The sequence below is a fragment of the Micropterus dolomieu genome, linkage group LG10 (genome assembly GCF_021292245.1).
Source record: "Micropterus dolomieu isolate WLL.071019.BEF.003 ecotype Adirondacks linkage group LG10, ASM2129224v1, whole genome shotgun sequence".
NCBI lineage: Eukaryota > Metazoa > Chordata > Actinopteri > Centrarchiformes > Centrarchidae > Micropterus > Micropterus dolomieu.
This window is the reverse complement of record NC_060159.1, coordinates 16,557,557-16,572,407: the sequence shown is the minus strand read 5'-3', so window position 1 is coordinate 16,572,407 and position 14,851 is coordinate 16,557,557. Positions and strand designations below refer to the sequence as shown.

Here is a 14,851-nt window from a genome sequence, read left to right as displayed (position 1 = left end):
ATCTTCCTTGTCCTCACCCTCGGGCTTCTGCTGCCTGAGGTATTCACTAAGCCCTTCATCTTTGGGGTCCATGTTCCTGAAGTACTCTTGGATCTTTGTCGTTTCATCCAGGACAGTGGTCTTGACACTCACTAGCCCTCGGCCTCCGTCGCTACACTTGGTGGACAGTCTCAGGGTGCTGGATTTGGGGTGAAACCTTCCATGCATTGTGAGGAGCTTTCTTGTCTTGACGTCAGTGACCTCTATTTCCTCCTTTGGCCAGTTTATTATACCAGCGGGGTATCTGATGACTGGCAGGGCGTATGTGTTGATGGCTCAGATCTTGTTCTTCCCATTTAGCTGACTTTTCAGGACCTGCCTTACTCTCTGTATGTATTTGGCTGTGGCGGACTTCCTTGCTGCCTCCTCATGGTTTCCGTTAGCCTGCGGCACCCCAAGGTATTTGGAGCTGTCCTGAACAATGTGGCTTCTGGTAGTTCAACCCCCTGGGTTCTGATCATCTTCCCTCTTTTTGATACCATGCGACCACACTTGTCCAGTCCGAACGACGTTCGTAGATCCTGGTAGTGTGGATCACTGAGTCGATGTCTTGCTCATTTCTGGCATACAGCTTGATGTCATCCATGTAGAGGAGGTGAGTGATGGTTGTTCCACTTCGGCACCGGTATCCAGCCAGTCTTTGAGATGAACTGGCTGAGGGGGTTCAGGCCTATGCAGAACAGCAGCGGGAATAGTGCATCACCATGGTATATGGCGCACTTGATGGTGACTTGTGCAATCGGCTTTGAGTTGGCTTCCAGACTTGTTTTCCACATCCCCATTGAGTTCTTGATGAAGGCTATTAGTGTCCTGTTTATCTTGTACATTTCCAAGCATTCCAGTATCCATGTATGTGGCACTGAGTCGTAGGCTTTCTTGTAGTCAATCCAGGCAGTTCACAGATTGGTCTGCCTGGTCTTGCGGTATTACTACCCATTCTCTTCTGGGCCTTGCCCATGTATTGAGCCACGTGCCTACTCATCTTAGCCGCTATGATTCCTGACAGGGGCTTCCATGTTGTGCAGAGGAGTGCAGTTAGTTTCTTCTGCCACTTAAGATTTGACAGCCTAAATACTTACATCACATTTTGACCTTGTAAATTTACTTAGACTCCGCTGCTGTGAGAGTTGACTTGCTTGACTTGTCTTTAAAAAAAATTCAGCATATATATGTATATATTCATTCATATTCAAGTTTTTGACCTGGTAAAATAAAATAAATTAAAAGTACTTGCTATGAAAAATAACCCACCCCCAAACAGCCCTTAAATGATGCAAATCATGGTACGTTCCGTTTGATATGGGCAGGAGAGATATCACAACATTAACTACAGCCTGCATATAACAGATAGATAGTAGGTATCTACGTGAAAACATTGACATTCCCACTGGACTTCCAGTTGACACAGGGACTGCACATTTTTTAAACAGTGAAATGGTAGGAAGTGGCGTGTTTTTTAGGCTGAGAAGGTTGAGTTGAAGAATTAGGGTTAGTGTTAGGTTAAGCAATCAGAGGCAGAGTGGTGAGGAAAAAAATAATGTGAATCATGTTGAATCAGTGTGTTCTGTTTGAAATGGGAATGGGTTCCAAGTCAGAAGTGTCAGGTAAATGGAACGCAGCACCAGACCCATTGGTCGACTGCTGTGGTGCATTGTGGGTAATGTAGGCGACAGTGTTTGACAAGGAAAAAGAATGGCTGGATTAAAAAAAGACAATATCCCTGGTTCTGCAGCATCATTTAGATCCTTTTCTGTTCATGAGTCTGACAATGTCATTGTGCGACGCAAGTACTCTTTAAGGCCTGAATTGGACTTGTCATCATGGACTTGAAATTTGACTGAGACTAATAGACATTACAGCTTTCGGCACAGTATTGTTCGTTACCTCAAAGTTGAAGTGAGGTCATATGGCCACTGAAGTGATGTAAAACAGTTCTGTGAAACTAAAACTAAGTAAAATTTACAGTCAAATTGCTGTTATGTAGTTCAGTATGAGCCGTTTAACTGCAAACCAGCCCCTGTGACATTATCTAACCACACTATTGGATAGACTTGTATCGCTGGCACATGAAGATCTAATTTGATTAAAGCTTAACATAATCAGGTCAAAGTAACCACAGACACATGAGCATATAGGAATGTCTGACGCACAAAGTCAGTTTACGGCCAATTTGAAGAAATCTCTGTTCAGCATTTTTTTGAGTTACCTTATTAATAAAATAGTAGGTCTACTGATCTTTACATGTGCAGTTCCCAGAGCGAGGAAATAAACAAACATCTCCATGGCTATGTTCCATGTGGTTTCACTCTATCAGCATTATAGAAGGGGTAAATACATACAGGACTTGTATGCAGATCCCACACATGAAAAGGAAGACTGGAATGAAGGTTAAACTTCTACATTGTTTAATAAGATGGTTATCTTCAGAAAAACAGCAAACAAGTTTTAGCGTTAGGCTAGCAAATAAACTCAATTAACATGACTGGATAACAGACACAAGCGGAAGTGCTTTTGGTGGAAAGGGAAAGTAAGTGACTGTAATCTAATACACTTTTTTTGTTAAATTCAGTGAATATTTCGTCCTCCTCTCATTTCAAAGCTGGTTTTCATACACAGTCCTGGCTCTTTAAATGGAAAACAAAGTGGACCTTGCCACACAACATAGTTCCAGCCCATCACCAACTGGTGGCGTTAATGCTTGTGCACAGAAGTGTTGGGAGGCAGTGGAAGAGAGAGTTCTATGCGCCCGCACATTCAAATGTGTTGGACCCCAGGCACTGTGATGAAGCAGAGATGAGACCGAGAAATGGCCAAAGAGGAAAAGGTCTGAAGAGTTTAAACAGAGAAGACAGTTATATGAACAGGCAAGGGCAAACGCTGGAGAAAACTCTGACGTTTAAAATTTGAGTGGTGGAGCCTTTGAAAGAGCACTGAAGGGAGGGGTGTATTTTTTTGGCAATTGTTCAAATATCAACAATCCTTCTGCAGAATCCCTTATTCTCCCTTTAAGTTTTTTATGAAAAGGGTTCCCGAAAAGGTTACATTTATTACTCTGTTCTTCTTTGCATCTGACTTCCTAAAACAGGTAAGGCAACAGTTATGAGGGTGATACCCTCATTTACATTAATATTGTCTGTATATTTCAAAGTGAAACTCACAGCAAAATTTAATAATAATTTTAAAAAAGCATACATCTTGAATAGAGAAATTATAATATCACTTAGGAAAATGTAAAGCATATAGTTTGCAGAACTGACACTGAATTCCCCTTTAACCCCAAAGTCAAGTAGAGTAATGTGGTTCAATTGCACTACTCCCTAAGGGGCATGTGTTTAATCTATGAATGTGAAGCTGATTGTTGCTTACAAATGAATCTCCAAATCCTCATGAACACAATTTCTCATCACATTTGTGGCACAAAATGATCTCTGACTAGTTAAGTAGCATACTGTGCATGATTCAGAAGGAATACAGCCTGCACTTGTAAAACTACAGAATCAAGACGTGAGTTGCAAGACAGTTATTGTCATTACAGTTGTACAGTGTATGCAGAGAGATGTGTTCAGTCAATGACCTTCACCGTGGCAGGTCTATCAGCAGAAAAGCTGATGTCATCTGAAAGAGGAGGGGGGAATGGAGGAGTGGAGTAAGACGAGGGAAGGAGGTTCTCATTAAAGTGAAAGCCTTTCCGGATGTGTCATGGTCTCTACTCCATAAAACAGTGATTGTAAGGACACATTAAAGGCACAAGCCATGCTTACAGCACACACACACACACACACACACACACACACACATTTACAGGAAGAATGGTTCAGCAACAATTACACACAGACCAGAGTATATCTGATCGCAAAATATCTTCTTGCTCTTAAATGTGAGATGATAAAGCAAGATTTTGAAATAAATGGTCTGTACTTTTATAGTGCCCTTCGAGTCTTCCGACCACTCAAAGTGCTTTTTCACTATGTTCACATTCAGACACATTCATACACTGATTGCAGAGGCAAAGGTGCTAACTGCTCATCAGAAACAGAAACTAACATTCATACATATTGACACACCAATGGCACAGCCATCTGGAGCAATTTGGAGTTTAGTTTCTTGCCCAAGGACACATCGACATCGCATGTGAACTTTAGTACAGCATCAGCTGACGGTAAAACTGTAAGACTCTGCAACTTTTTGGCACGAGCGATGTCATAACATCAGTTACAACCTGAAAATACCAGATAGATAATAGGTATCTATGTAAAAACTTTGACATTCCATCAGGACTTCCAGTTGACACAAGGACTGCACTTAACAGTGAAATGGTGGGAAGTGGCATGTTTTTCAGACAGAGACAGGGTGAGTTGAAGAATGCTGCCCTGAGGGTTGCTGTCTGGCGTGGGTACAGAGCAAGGACTCGCCCAGACACAGTAGGGGGTTGATGACATATTCATACTTTGTTACAAGCAGCAAATTATTGGGTTTGTGACATGTGGTGTAAAGCAGACACTACCAGACAACACAGGCTTTCACTCAAAAAATGTATGTGTAAAGACGAAACCTGGTTTTCTGAAATTAAATTTCTGGGAAAAAAAAGAGTTAATTAACATTTTTCTCCAAAATGGAAACCTTCAACTGGACTGTAACATGTAAAGTAGTGCAATACATAAGTCATACTGAACAAATTGTAATCGGGTATTTAACCAGGCAGGAATGTGGGGAGTATTAGAAAAAAAACTTCAATAAACTGAGCTTCAATGAAGATGTAACGTACTTTTCATCATTTTCCTGTGCCCCACCCCATCATCCATGGCCAGTTTGGGGTTTATCGAGTTCCGCACACACAGATGGTAGTTTTATTATGTTTTGCACCTTGGATGATCAGAGCCATTTTTCAGCATCTCTAGTTACACTCGCACAGTCATTCAAAGAGACCTGTCCTTGGTACTGAAATTAGCCAGTCTATTAAATTTGGTTGATAAAAGATAAGCGCTTAAACAACTGGAGGCTTCAGCAGATGAAGTCAGAAGCTCAGCATAAACAATCCTAACTTGATAAAGTGGGGATTTTCCAGCACATTACAAGACAATGACGAACCCCCCCTCTTCATCAACACCATGTTTCAAATCTGTCATCAGCTCAAAACAAGAGGGTTCAGTGTCACACACACTACATATGGAGCACTACTGTATAAATAGGAGCATTCCTGCAGTCTTGACTGTAGTTAAAGTGCCAGATCCTGCCCGGTGAACAAAGAATAACAGTAGGTGTGGAATGCCACGCACACACAGGCTCTATGTTGCAGACCCAAACACCTCATAATGACAGATGCTGCATCCTGGGTGCTGCTGGGGGGCCTCTCAGGCAGGCTTCCAACATCGGGTCAGCCCCCTCGGTTGGAGTAAAACTGCGCTTGGGTAGAAAAAGAGAAGAAAATTATGAAACTATTTTAATATGCGAGTGCAGAGAGAGAAGAGGAAGGTTTCTTTTTCTTTGTAACAAAAATAGGCTTGCATTGAAAAATCTCCTTGGAGAACCACAAGACAACAGGAAGTGAGCACGTGTGTCCGCACAACAGATGAGGTGAGCCACAAGTTAACTGCCAGGTGTAAAAACACAAACACAGTTTTGGAGTAAATAAAGGTTTATTCAAAGGCACACACTTTTGATCTCTGAGAACCAAAATGTTTAACATAGAAATGTTGTCAATGAGAAAACTATTAAATTTGTTTTAGCTCGGTTTAGACTGTGTACAATAAAACCTTCAATAGCTTCAGTTACCTGTCATATCAATGTGATTCAGACGTTAACTGGACGTTAATCAAATTACCATAATCAAAACAAGATTTCAACATGGACAGCTGACAAAGTCAGAGTTACATTCAGCTGTCTGGATGAAAACCAGCCACAACCTGAGCGTGAAATGTAAAGAGATTCTATAGTGGAGGTGGGCCACCTGCTTGAAATTAAGATCACCTCCACTTACATAAAGTAACAGTCAACATTCATGAAATAAAGCATTAACCTTAAGAGAAAATATCAGGGATGCCATTTCACACAACAGATGTCATGTATTTAATGAGCTGTTAAAAGCTACAGTTTAGGCCATTAAGGTAAACTAGACTGGATCAGGATGTGGGTGGCTCATCACCTCTGCCAAAACAATTCCAATTTCAGGCTGGATTTGTACCTTAAAATAAAAATGTAATACTTAAACAATGTCTCAAAAATGGCTTCGTACTGATGAGTCTACCTTGTAGTGATTTTCATTCAGACGGTACAGCAGCTTGGACATCTAGCAGGTTAGGACACTAGAGGTTACATAAACACTATAATGGCTATTTGTGCGTACAAGAGCATTTTAGTTAATAAATAAACAAGCTGTGCTCATTTCAGTTAAAAAAGCTTATGACATGTATAAAAAAATGCACTACCATTGTAAGACATTAGAGTAACAATGAAATCAAAAGTAAACACAACAATAAAGTAAAATTCAAGATAATTTCAAGACTTAAACTGACTCTCCCATATACAGAAAACATCTTACAGAGAGGCCAAAAGCATAATGGCACACATACAGCATATGTGGAATAAATGATATGGCTGTAGGAGATCATCTTTGGCTAATCACACTGAAGCTGTGCAAATACAGCATGAAGTTAATTTCCCCCCGGAACACGTTACTGTGATGTGGGGAGAGTTTGGGCTGCTGTTAAGAGAAAAGCATTTCCTTTCGAAGGTAGAGGTGGTGGATGAGTCTGACGGTGTGCGCGTGGAGTTGAGGATCCTGAGAACAGAGCAGGGAGCCTGGGAAAAAAACAGGATGATGATTTTAACTGTGTGTATAAGTGAGAGTAGAGTGTAGCCTCACAGACTGGAGCCTTGCCGCTGAGTGAATGAGGTAGTAAACTAAAAACTCCAGGGAGGAAATAAAGTCTCATGTAACGAGTAACATAGACAATGACTACATATAAAATATTTATAATGATACAATGAATGACTGAAATTATATGACAATTTAATTTTGATGTGTGTGAGTGAATACCTTAATGGATATCTTTAATTGGAGCATGCTCAGAAGAGCCCAGTGATCTCCTCTGTGACCGGGTCAAGGTCAATGTCATAGAAACAGGGTCGAGTTGGCAGACCAGGCATTGTGCTCATCTGAGGGAAACACAACAAAAGCAGAGGGTAAGAACTTTCTTGGCAGGCAGAGTAAGTGAAAGAAAGAACAAACGAACTAATGATGGTCAAAATCAGGCTGTAATGCATTTCCTTTTCCAGGTTGTTATTGACCAGCACTGCAGGATTGGCTGAACATTTTGAGGACTAACTAAATGTTTAATGATTTGCTTTGTTTTCTTTTTCAATTCAAATGTAATGCATCACACGACACAAAGAAGCACACAAGGTGAACAATTCTCAATTTTAAAAAAAAGAGAGATTTTAACATTTTACTGATCCTTTTTATGCTGGTTTTGACCCATTTTGGTGTACTATTGAGACTAAATATTAACCGAAATCTGTTCACCACATTTTTATTATGCTGAATAAAAAGGTAAAATTTATGACCTACAGTCTAAATGCTTAGACAAGTACACGGAAAAGCTCTAAATAAATAAATAAATAAATAAGCAGTGTACGAGACAACACAGCTAAATTTGCACAATAAAAAATAAAAAAAATCAACTGATATATTAAAATCACTCTTAAATACATCAATACACAAATAAAGACGGGAAGGAATACAGTATTCTCATTTTTACATCTCTACAGTCCAAAACGTTTGTAAAATCTTCACACCAAGAAAATAACATATATGAACAGCCGGTTCATATTTTTGTCCATCTTTAACAGGAGTTAATTGTCAGTGACAACAGAGCCAAATAAGAAGGGAAGATTACAATGTAGATAATAACTGAAACCTCATATTAAAGCCTTTGCCACAACACAGCTGTTGTACACCAAAAGACAATCTACTAAGACTTGGTCTAAAACCCATACGTAAATGAGACAGAAAAAGCCTTCAATGACTATAATTTAGACTCATTTTCCTCTGGGCAGATGGATGATCAATAAGTTGACAACCTCCACTTTAGAAGTGATGAATTTTGCAAAAGACAATGGTTGCTTTGTTCTCACTGTCATCAAAATATAGATCACAAAAGTCTACCTCACGGATATGAGGTTAAATACAAAATCATAGCGGTAATATACTGACCAAGATAACTGCCAGAAGAAGAGGGTAATGAAAAACACCTGGATTTCTAAGAATCACTATGAGTTTTGATTTGTCCAATAAGTAGTTAAAAGAAGCTGCATTTTATATCTGAAACAGTGAAAAGTCTCATGTCTGAAGACCAAAAAATTGTTAATGCGTGCAAGTGATCAACCGCAGGATTATTTTTTTTGTTCTCTCACATTCTGTATTTGATCCAACACACTTGTGTGGTGTGCAGTAGCTTTATCAGCAAGTGAATTCTCAAAAAGTAGAAACTCTTCGTTAAAGGACAACAAAAAAAGTCAAATCAAAAAGTGTCTCAAACATCATAAACATACTGAAAATTATTTTACCAAACTATTTCCCAAATTGGTGGCTACCCCACCAACTACCCCTGTATCGATATAAAAACTGACAAAGTTACATGATATTTATTCTCAACCAATTTAAAAGGCTGGGGTACAGGAGAGACATGTCCTTTTGTTCTGTCCACCTCTAGTGTGTGTGTGTGTGTGTGTGTGTGTGTGTGTGTGTGTGTGTGTGTGTGTGTGTGTGTGTGTGTGTGTGTGTGTGTGTGTGTGTGTGTGTGTGTGTGTGAACCCGGTTACTAGCTGACGTCTAACATGTGGAGTTGTATTGAGACAGAATAATAAGATGGGGGAAGATGTGAATGGAGGCTCACACATACAGAGTTAACAAGACCAGATATTGACATCATGTCCTATGTGGTTTAGGGGCCAAAACTAAGCTAAAATTTACAGTGAATTAATGTGTAAATCCAGTTTTTGTTGTATGACAGATACAGAAAAGAAACGAAGTGGTTTGCACAGTGCAACTGATCCAAGGCAACTGTCTGACTCATAAAACACTTTTCCTCTCCTGAACCGCAGGCTGATCCTCCCATCCAAGCTGAAAAGTAAATGATCTCACTCATTAGACAGGGAGCGACATTCTTTGCATGCCTCCCTCCATCTGACCCAAGGCCAGTTTTATGGGCCCATTAGTGGAAATGAGACAGAAGGAAGTGACCAGCCAATTTCCTGTCTGAGGAAACGCGGCTCTGCAAGTAAACGAAGGGACAAAACGAGTAAACACAATCTGATTTTCATCGTTGGCTGCTCTGACTTCAACAGCGACGGCTATTACGTGACACTGTTCCGACCACGTCCATCAATAAGGCTTTAACCACAGATGACTCAGACTATGAGCAGATTTAACGGAATTCAATATCAATGGGTCACATTTTATTGTAGAGAACAATGATGACAGAAGAATTACTTCATCCTTTGGGCTCCTTTAACTTATGACATCACAATTTTTGAACACAATTGATGATGTCACTAACGAATTGTGGAAATCATTTTTACTTTTCTCACAGACAATGTTTCGTGACTCACAGCTGAAGTACAATCTATGGCGTGGCATAAAACTCTCCCTGTTGAATCATAAATATGAAAGATTAAGGACTGTGTCAGAATATATCTGGTTATTTGATGAAAACTCGAATATCGAAGGTACAAAAAGAGCTGAGGGGGAAGTTAACTACGACTCCAAAAGGTGCATTTTACCGAGAAATGCTGTAAATTCTGTTACATTTGCTGCTAAAGGCAGGTGAAAGCTGAAGATAACTGGTGATACAATCCGCAGGTTAAATCAATTTAATTTTGGATGAATTCAGTAATTATGGTGCCAATGACAAACCATTCTGAATTTGTTCCATGTTAAAATAATATTTGTCAGAAACGAGGCTGGTGGTGATAACATAAACCTATATTGCTGTCACATTATCCACTGAAGTTTTTTGTTTTTATGTCAAGTAACATTAAACATATAATTTAAAGAAAATTTTGAAATTGGAATAGAGAATGGCGACCTTTTTTTTCCCCCTGACAAAAACGAGAGGAAGACGAGATGGCGACAACGTGATAAAGTGGCAAAGGGCTGTACCGTTCCTGTTTACAGCATTTTGAGCCCTTGCAGCCTCTTAAACTCAATCACTTTCCAAGTGACGTCAGTAAAGTCTGTGAAGGTTCAGGGCTTAGGGGTTAGGGGGGCCTTACAGTCAGCCCCAGGCCTAGCTATTAATGATTCAGCAGTAAGAATCACAGTTGGTCCCCCTCCTCCCAGTCACCGGGGAAAAAAATGAGGTCCCCCAAAGCTATGTATAGTTGGCACACTGATGTGGTTATAAGATTTTGGGAAAAAACACTATGAACTTGAAGCAGCATTTCAAGGCTAACCACCTGGGAATGGAGCTAAGTTAATGTCTCCTTTGTAATAAAAATGAGAACAAAGCTAACATTCGAATCATATTTGGTTAGAGCAGATTGACCCAAGTCAAAATTATACTAATTAGAAAAGACTAAAATGATGGTTAATGACAAAAAATAACAGAAAATCAAAAGTATTTTAGTCTGACTAAAATCAGAATAAAATACCCTAAATAACTAAAACTTGACTAAAAAGATAGTATACAGTGGACTAAATATGACAAAAACAAACAAGGACATATGACACAGGACTAAGACAAAGACTAAATTTTAAAATGGCTGACAAAATTAACACTAGAACCAACGACCCCTCCTACTTTGCAACTGACATCATCCCACTGTGTGAAATGGAATTTAATTGTTGATAGTGCTGCAACTGACAATGGTTTTCATTACTGATTAATCTCTCCAAGACACCAAACATCTCAAATGAAGCGTATGTTGACTCACAGGAAGATATGACTCAAAACTAAGCTCACTCGCTCAAAAAATAAAATAAAACAGCTTAAAAGTAGTTAGATTCACAAACGTGTTACTTTGCCTCTCAGCCTGTTGGTATAAAGTATCCGGGCTGCACATTTAAATATCAAAAGATGCTTAAATGTGCAGACAAACTGTCAGGTCTTGAAAGCAACAAAGGATGCACTGTTCTGCTGGTCCTCCTCTCCAGCCTGAGAACAAGTTGGCACTCGCAAAAACACACAACACTCCGTGGCTAAAGTTGGACTCCACTCGGCCAAATAAGTCCCTCTATTATGCCCACAACACAATGTGTCTTTGTCAGGGAAAGCCCTGGAGGGACAATGTAGCTGGATTTCCACCCCCCACTGACTCTCAAGAAGAGTCTCGATCAACAACAGCACAGTTACTACAGAAGGGCATTAAGAAGATTATGAAATTTTATTCAAAAGCAAACTCCTGTGCCATTCAAGATTAATGGACCATTAGAGTGTGGTACATGTTGAAATTACAGTAAGTGTGAGAGTAAATATTTAACAAAAAGACAAATGAATGCTCATTGCCTGGGGCTGTATGTTCATCTAATAATGGATGACCTAGTAAGTGTGTAAGTAAGGTGGAGTCCGATGGAGGCATAGTTGAGATAGAAGAGTTCATGGTTCTAGTTTGAACTCTCACCCATAAGAGTGTAGAGTGAGAGTGTTTCCCTAAGGGTGCACTTCACAGTGACAAGTAGCAGACATCAGTCAATTACTCTATGTTCTGTGAAAGACACAAGTCTGGTTTAGGACTCAGGTTAAGTGTGACTAAATAAATGTTTGGCATTCACACGTTAAACAAAATGTATTCATATAATTGCAGTGGATTCTTGGGACAGTGCACAGGGACAGATGCTCAAACTTGGGTATTGTATTGTTGTCTTCTCTTTTCTACTGTAACTGAAGTAAAACTAGACTTAATGTACAGGTCAGTTTTCTAAGATAAAACCATACCTGGATTTACTGAGCTTAACAAGACCAAAGATAGCCAAAATAAATGAACTTTCATCCTGTATGCTTTTTTTCAATGATGCTATCATAGTCCTTTTACCAATCTTCAACTTGTTAAACATTAACCAGTTGTGACCAAGGAGGGGGGTTTGTATAAATCTGAACTGTTTGGGGTTTAATGGCGCAGTGGTGGCAGCTCCAATGGGACATGAACTCTACAGAGATCTATTGTTCTGCTTGCGACCCCTCCCTCACATATCTGATGAATGACATCAGCCCCTTCCTGATTCTTCACCCTGTAGAGACCCTTAACCCCCCCCTACACTCACGCTATCACCGCCTCAGGAGTTTTGCTGATGAGATCTTAGTACCTCTTGGAGTCAAGTGTGACCTGAGATTTTGTGCATGTTATGTCAGATTTCATTGAACAAAAAATGCTAAACATACATGGTGAAGTTCATGTCATAGTAGAGAGCATGTAGATGAGGTCTGAAAAACAGAAGCAAACCTGGAAGTGGGGTGGGACTTCAGCTCTCTGTAACTTTTAAAATCCAATCTATGGATCAGTCTGACAGACGGGGGCTAAGCCAAAGAGTTCAAAGAACAATTTGGAGACTTCCTTTGGATTAGGAGTCACAGTTCAAGGGTTGTCAACTTGCAAGTGGCTTTGCGGGCCATGGTAGATCAAAGGCAAGGTTGGGAGACTGGAGAGACGCCACACCAAGACACTGCCATGCCTTCCCAGCATGCCCGGTGTTTGACACCTCAGCCTCTGCCTATCAAAGCCCGACCCTCAGGGCACACGGGTGAAACAGCAGGAGGCAAAACGCTCAGGAAGCCGCTTCCTTCCTGCCCGGCCCATCATCAAGTAAGAGGCTCCAGCAAGCCCCACTCAGCTCTAACCAGCTCGGTAATATGGTTGTCAGGAAAAGCAAGGGACAGGACCCAAATATAAACCTCTTTCAGAGATAAACTCAGGGGAAGGAAGGAGGATGAGAAGAAATGGATACAGCACACGCAAGAACCAATAATTTTGCATCATGAACATAAAGTTTCTACTATGTCATAGCTCTCTAAAGATGCTGTAATTAAGAAGTAAGCCAGACAAAAAAATAAAAAATTGGTGACCCTGTAAATCCCACAGCAACAAACCACAACATAAAATATCACAGAGGTTGTGGTTCCCCAGAAGTACAGATTGGGTTTTTAATTAACTTTTTTACCAAGTATAGCTAAACATTTCTGTCCACGACCCTGAAAGATCTGAGAGAGCAGCTGGAGACATCAGTGTTTGAGCTGGAGCTTACAGTAATGAGGTAAAGGAAGGCTACAAAATTAGATTCAGTGTATTGTGCAGTAAATAGCCATTCACTTCTATAACACTTCTACAGCACTTCTATAACAGGCTACAGAGACAAAACATTTGAAAGCATAACCACTGAAACACCGAAATACACATGTACAGACAAACACACATAAGACAAAACATACATAAGGCTCAAAATGTAAGTTCATCATAAACACTTTGATATGATTCACTGAGGCGTTTAAAATGCAACAATCTTTGGGTCTAAGCCAAAACACTTGGCGATCAACCCCTCAGGGTGAAGCCTAACACGTTCCAGATTTTACTAGCAATAACTAACTAAAAAAGTAGTGAACACAACACTGACATATCATCACCTGTTAAGTTAAAATGGTGAACCTGTTAGCAAACAGTTGCTTCAAGCAGTTACGGAGCAACATTATCATTCATTTGGAGTCGATTTTCTACTATGCATCAAGTTCCCGCTAACAGACAGCACTTCCTGTCAATAAACGGAAACAAACATGAAACACAAAGCCCAATATGGTCAACTGTACTAAATAATAGCAACACTAACCTAACTTTGGAGCCTTTTCTACACCATCTGATTAATGTAAGTCCAATATTCACTCTCTTTTAGCTCTGTTTTTGGTGTCAACCAACTCCCAAGAGAAATATTTGGCTCTTAAGCAGCTAAATGCTATTCTATGCTCACCAGCTAGTTACTAAATTTGTCTGTCTGATGTTTGGTGCTGAGCAGGGAGTGTATAGCAGATTTTTAGAGCTTTTTCATGGAAAACAGCTACTGCAGTAGAGAGTAAACAAAAAAACAGTAAAGTTGTAGGTTGAACAGCTACACAATGACCTGAAACTCACTACAAAGCTCCATAAGGCCAAGTCGCACATTGTTGTATTGTTTTCACATTGTCATTTGACACATAAATATTGATGATAGTTGCTTAGGTTAAGCTAAAATACATGGTGCAAAATAAAACTAGAAAATAAACTTAGAATATTAAAAGGCAAAGCAAGAAAGGATTAAGAGTCAAGGAGATAATTAGGAATATTTGGCATTACTGGAAACTGGCAGACCAAGATTAGATTTGCAGAAATGTGCTATATTGTAGGTTCTACAGGTTACAGTGGGTACGGAAAGTATTCAGACCCCTTTAAATTTTTCACTCTTTGTTTCATTGCAGCCATTTTCCAAAAATCAAAAAAGTTCATTTTATTTCTCAGTAATGTACACTCAGCACCACATCTTGACAGAAAAAAACAGAAATGTAGAAATTTTTGCAAATTTATTAAAAAAGAAAAACTGAAATATCACATGGTCATAAGTATTCAGACCCTTTGCCGTGACACTCATATTTAACTCAGGTGCTGTCTATTTCTTCTGATCATCCTTGAGATGGTTCTACACCTTCATTTGAGTCCAGCTGTGTTTGATTATACTGATTGGACTTGATTAGGAAAGCCACACACCTGTCTATATAAGACCTTACAGCTCACAGTGCATGTCAGAGCAAATGAGAATCATGAGGTCAAAGGAACTGCCTGAAGAGCTCAGAGACAG

The 14,851-nt window shown here is 39.8% G+C and overlaps 2 protein-coding genes across 3 annotated transcripts in view; one reads left to right on the top strand and one right to left on the bottom strand.

Moving 5' to 3' along the window:
• syne1a (spectrin repeat containing, nuclear envelope 1a) overlaps window positions 1-14,851 on the top strand; it is a 166,855-nt gene that overhangs the window by 55,649 nt on the left and 96,355 nt on the right. The gene's annotated exons all lie outside the window — the stretch shown is intronic.
• Window positions 5,657-14,851, bottom strand: part of mthfd1l (methylenetetrahydrofolate dehydrogenase (NADP+ dependent) 1 like) — a 200,997-nt gene continuing 191,802 nt past the window's right edge. For both annotated transcript variants that reach the window (XM_046061637.1, XM_046061636.1), the window contains exons 27-28: window positions 7,076-7,194; window positions 5,657-6,837 (exon numbers count right to left, since the gene is read on the bottom strand). In XM_046061637.1, coding sequence (XP_045917593.1) covers window positions 7,105-7,194 — 90 coding nt within the window. In that variant the 3' untranslated portion in view covers window positions 5,657-6,837; window positions 7,076-7,104. The remainder of the gene's footprint in view (window positions 6,838-7,075; window positions 7,195-14,851) is intronic.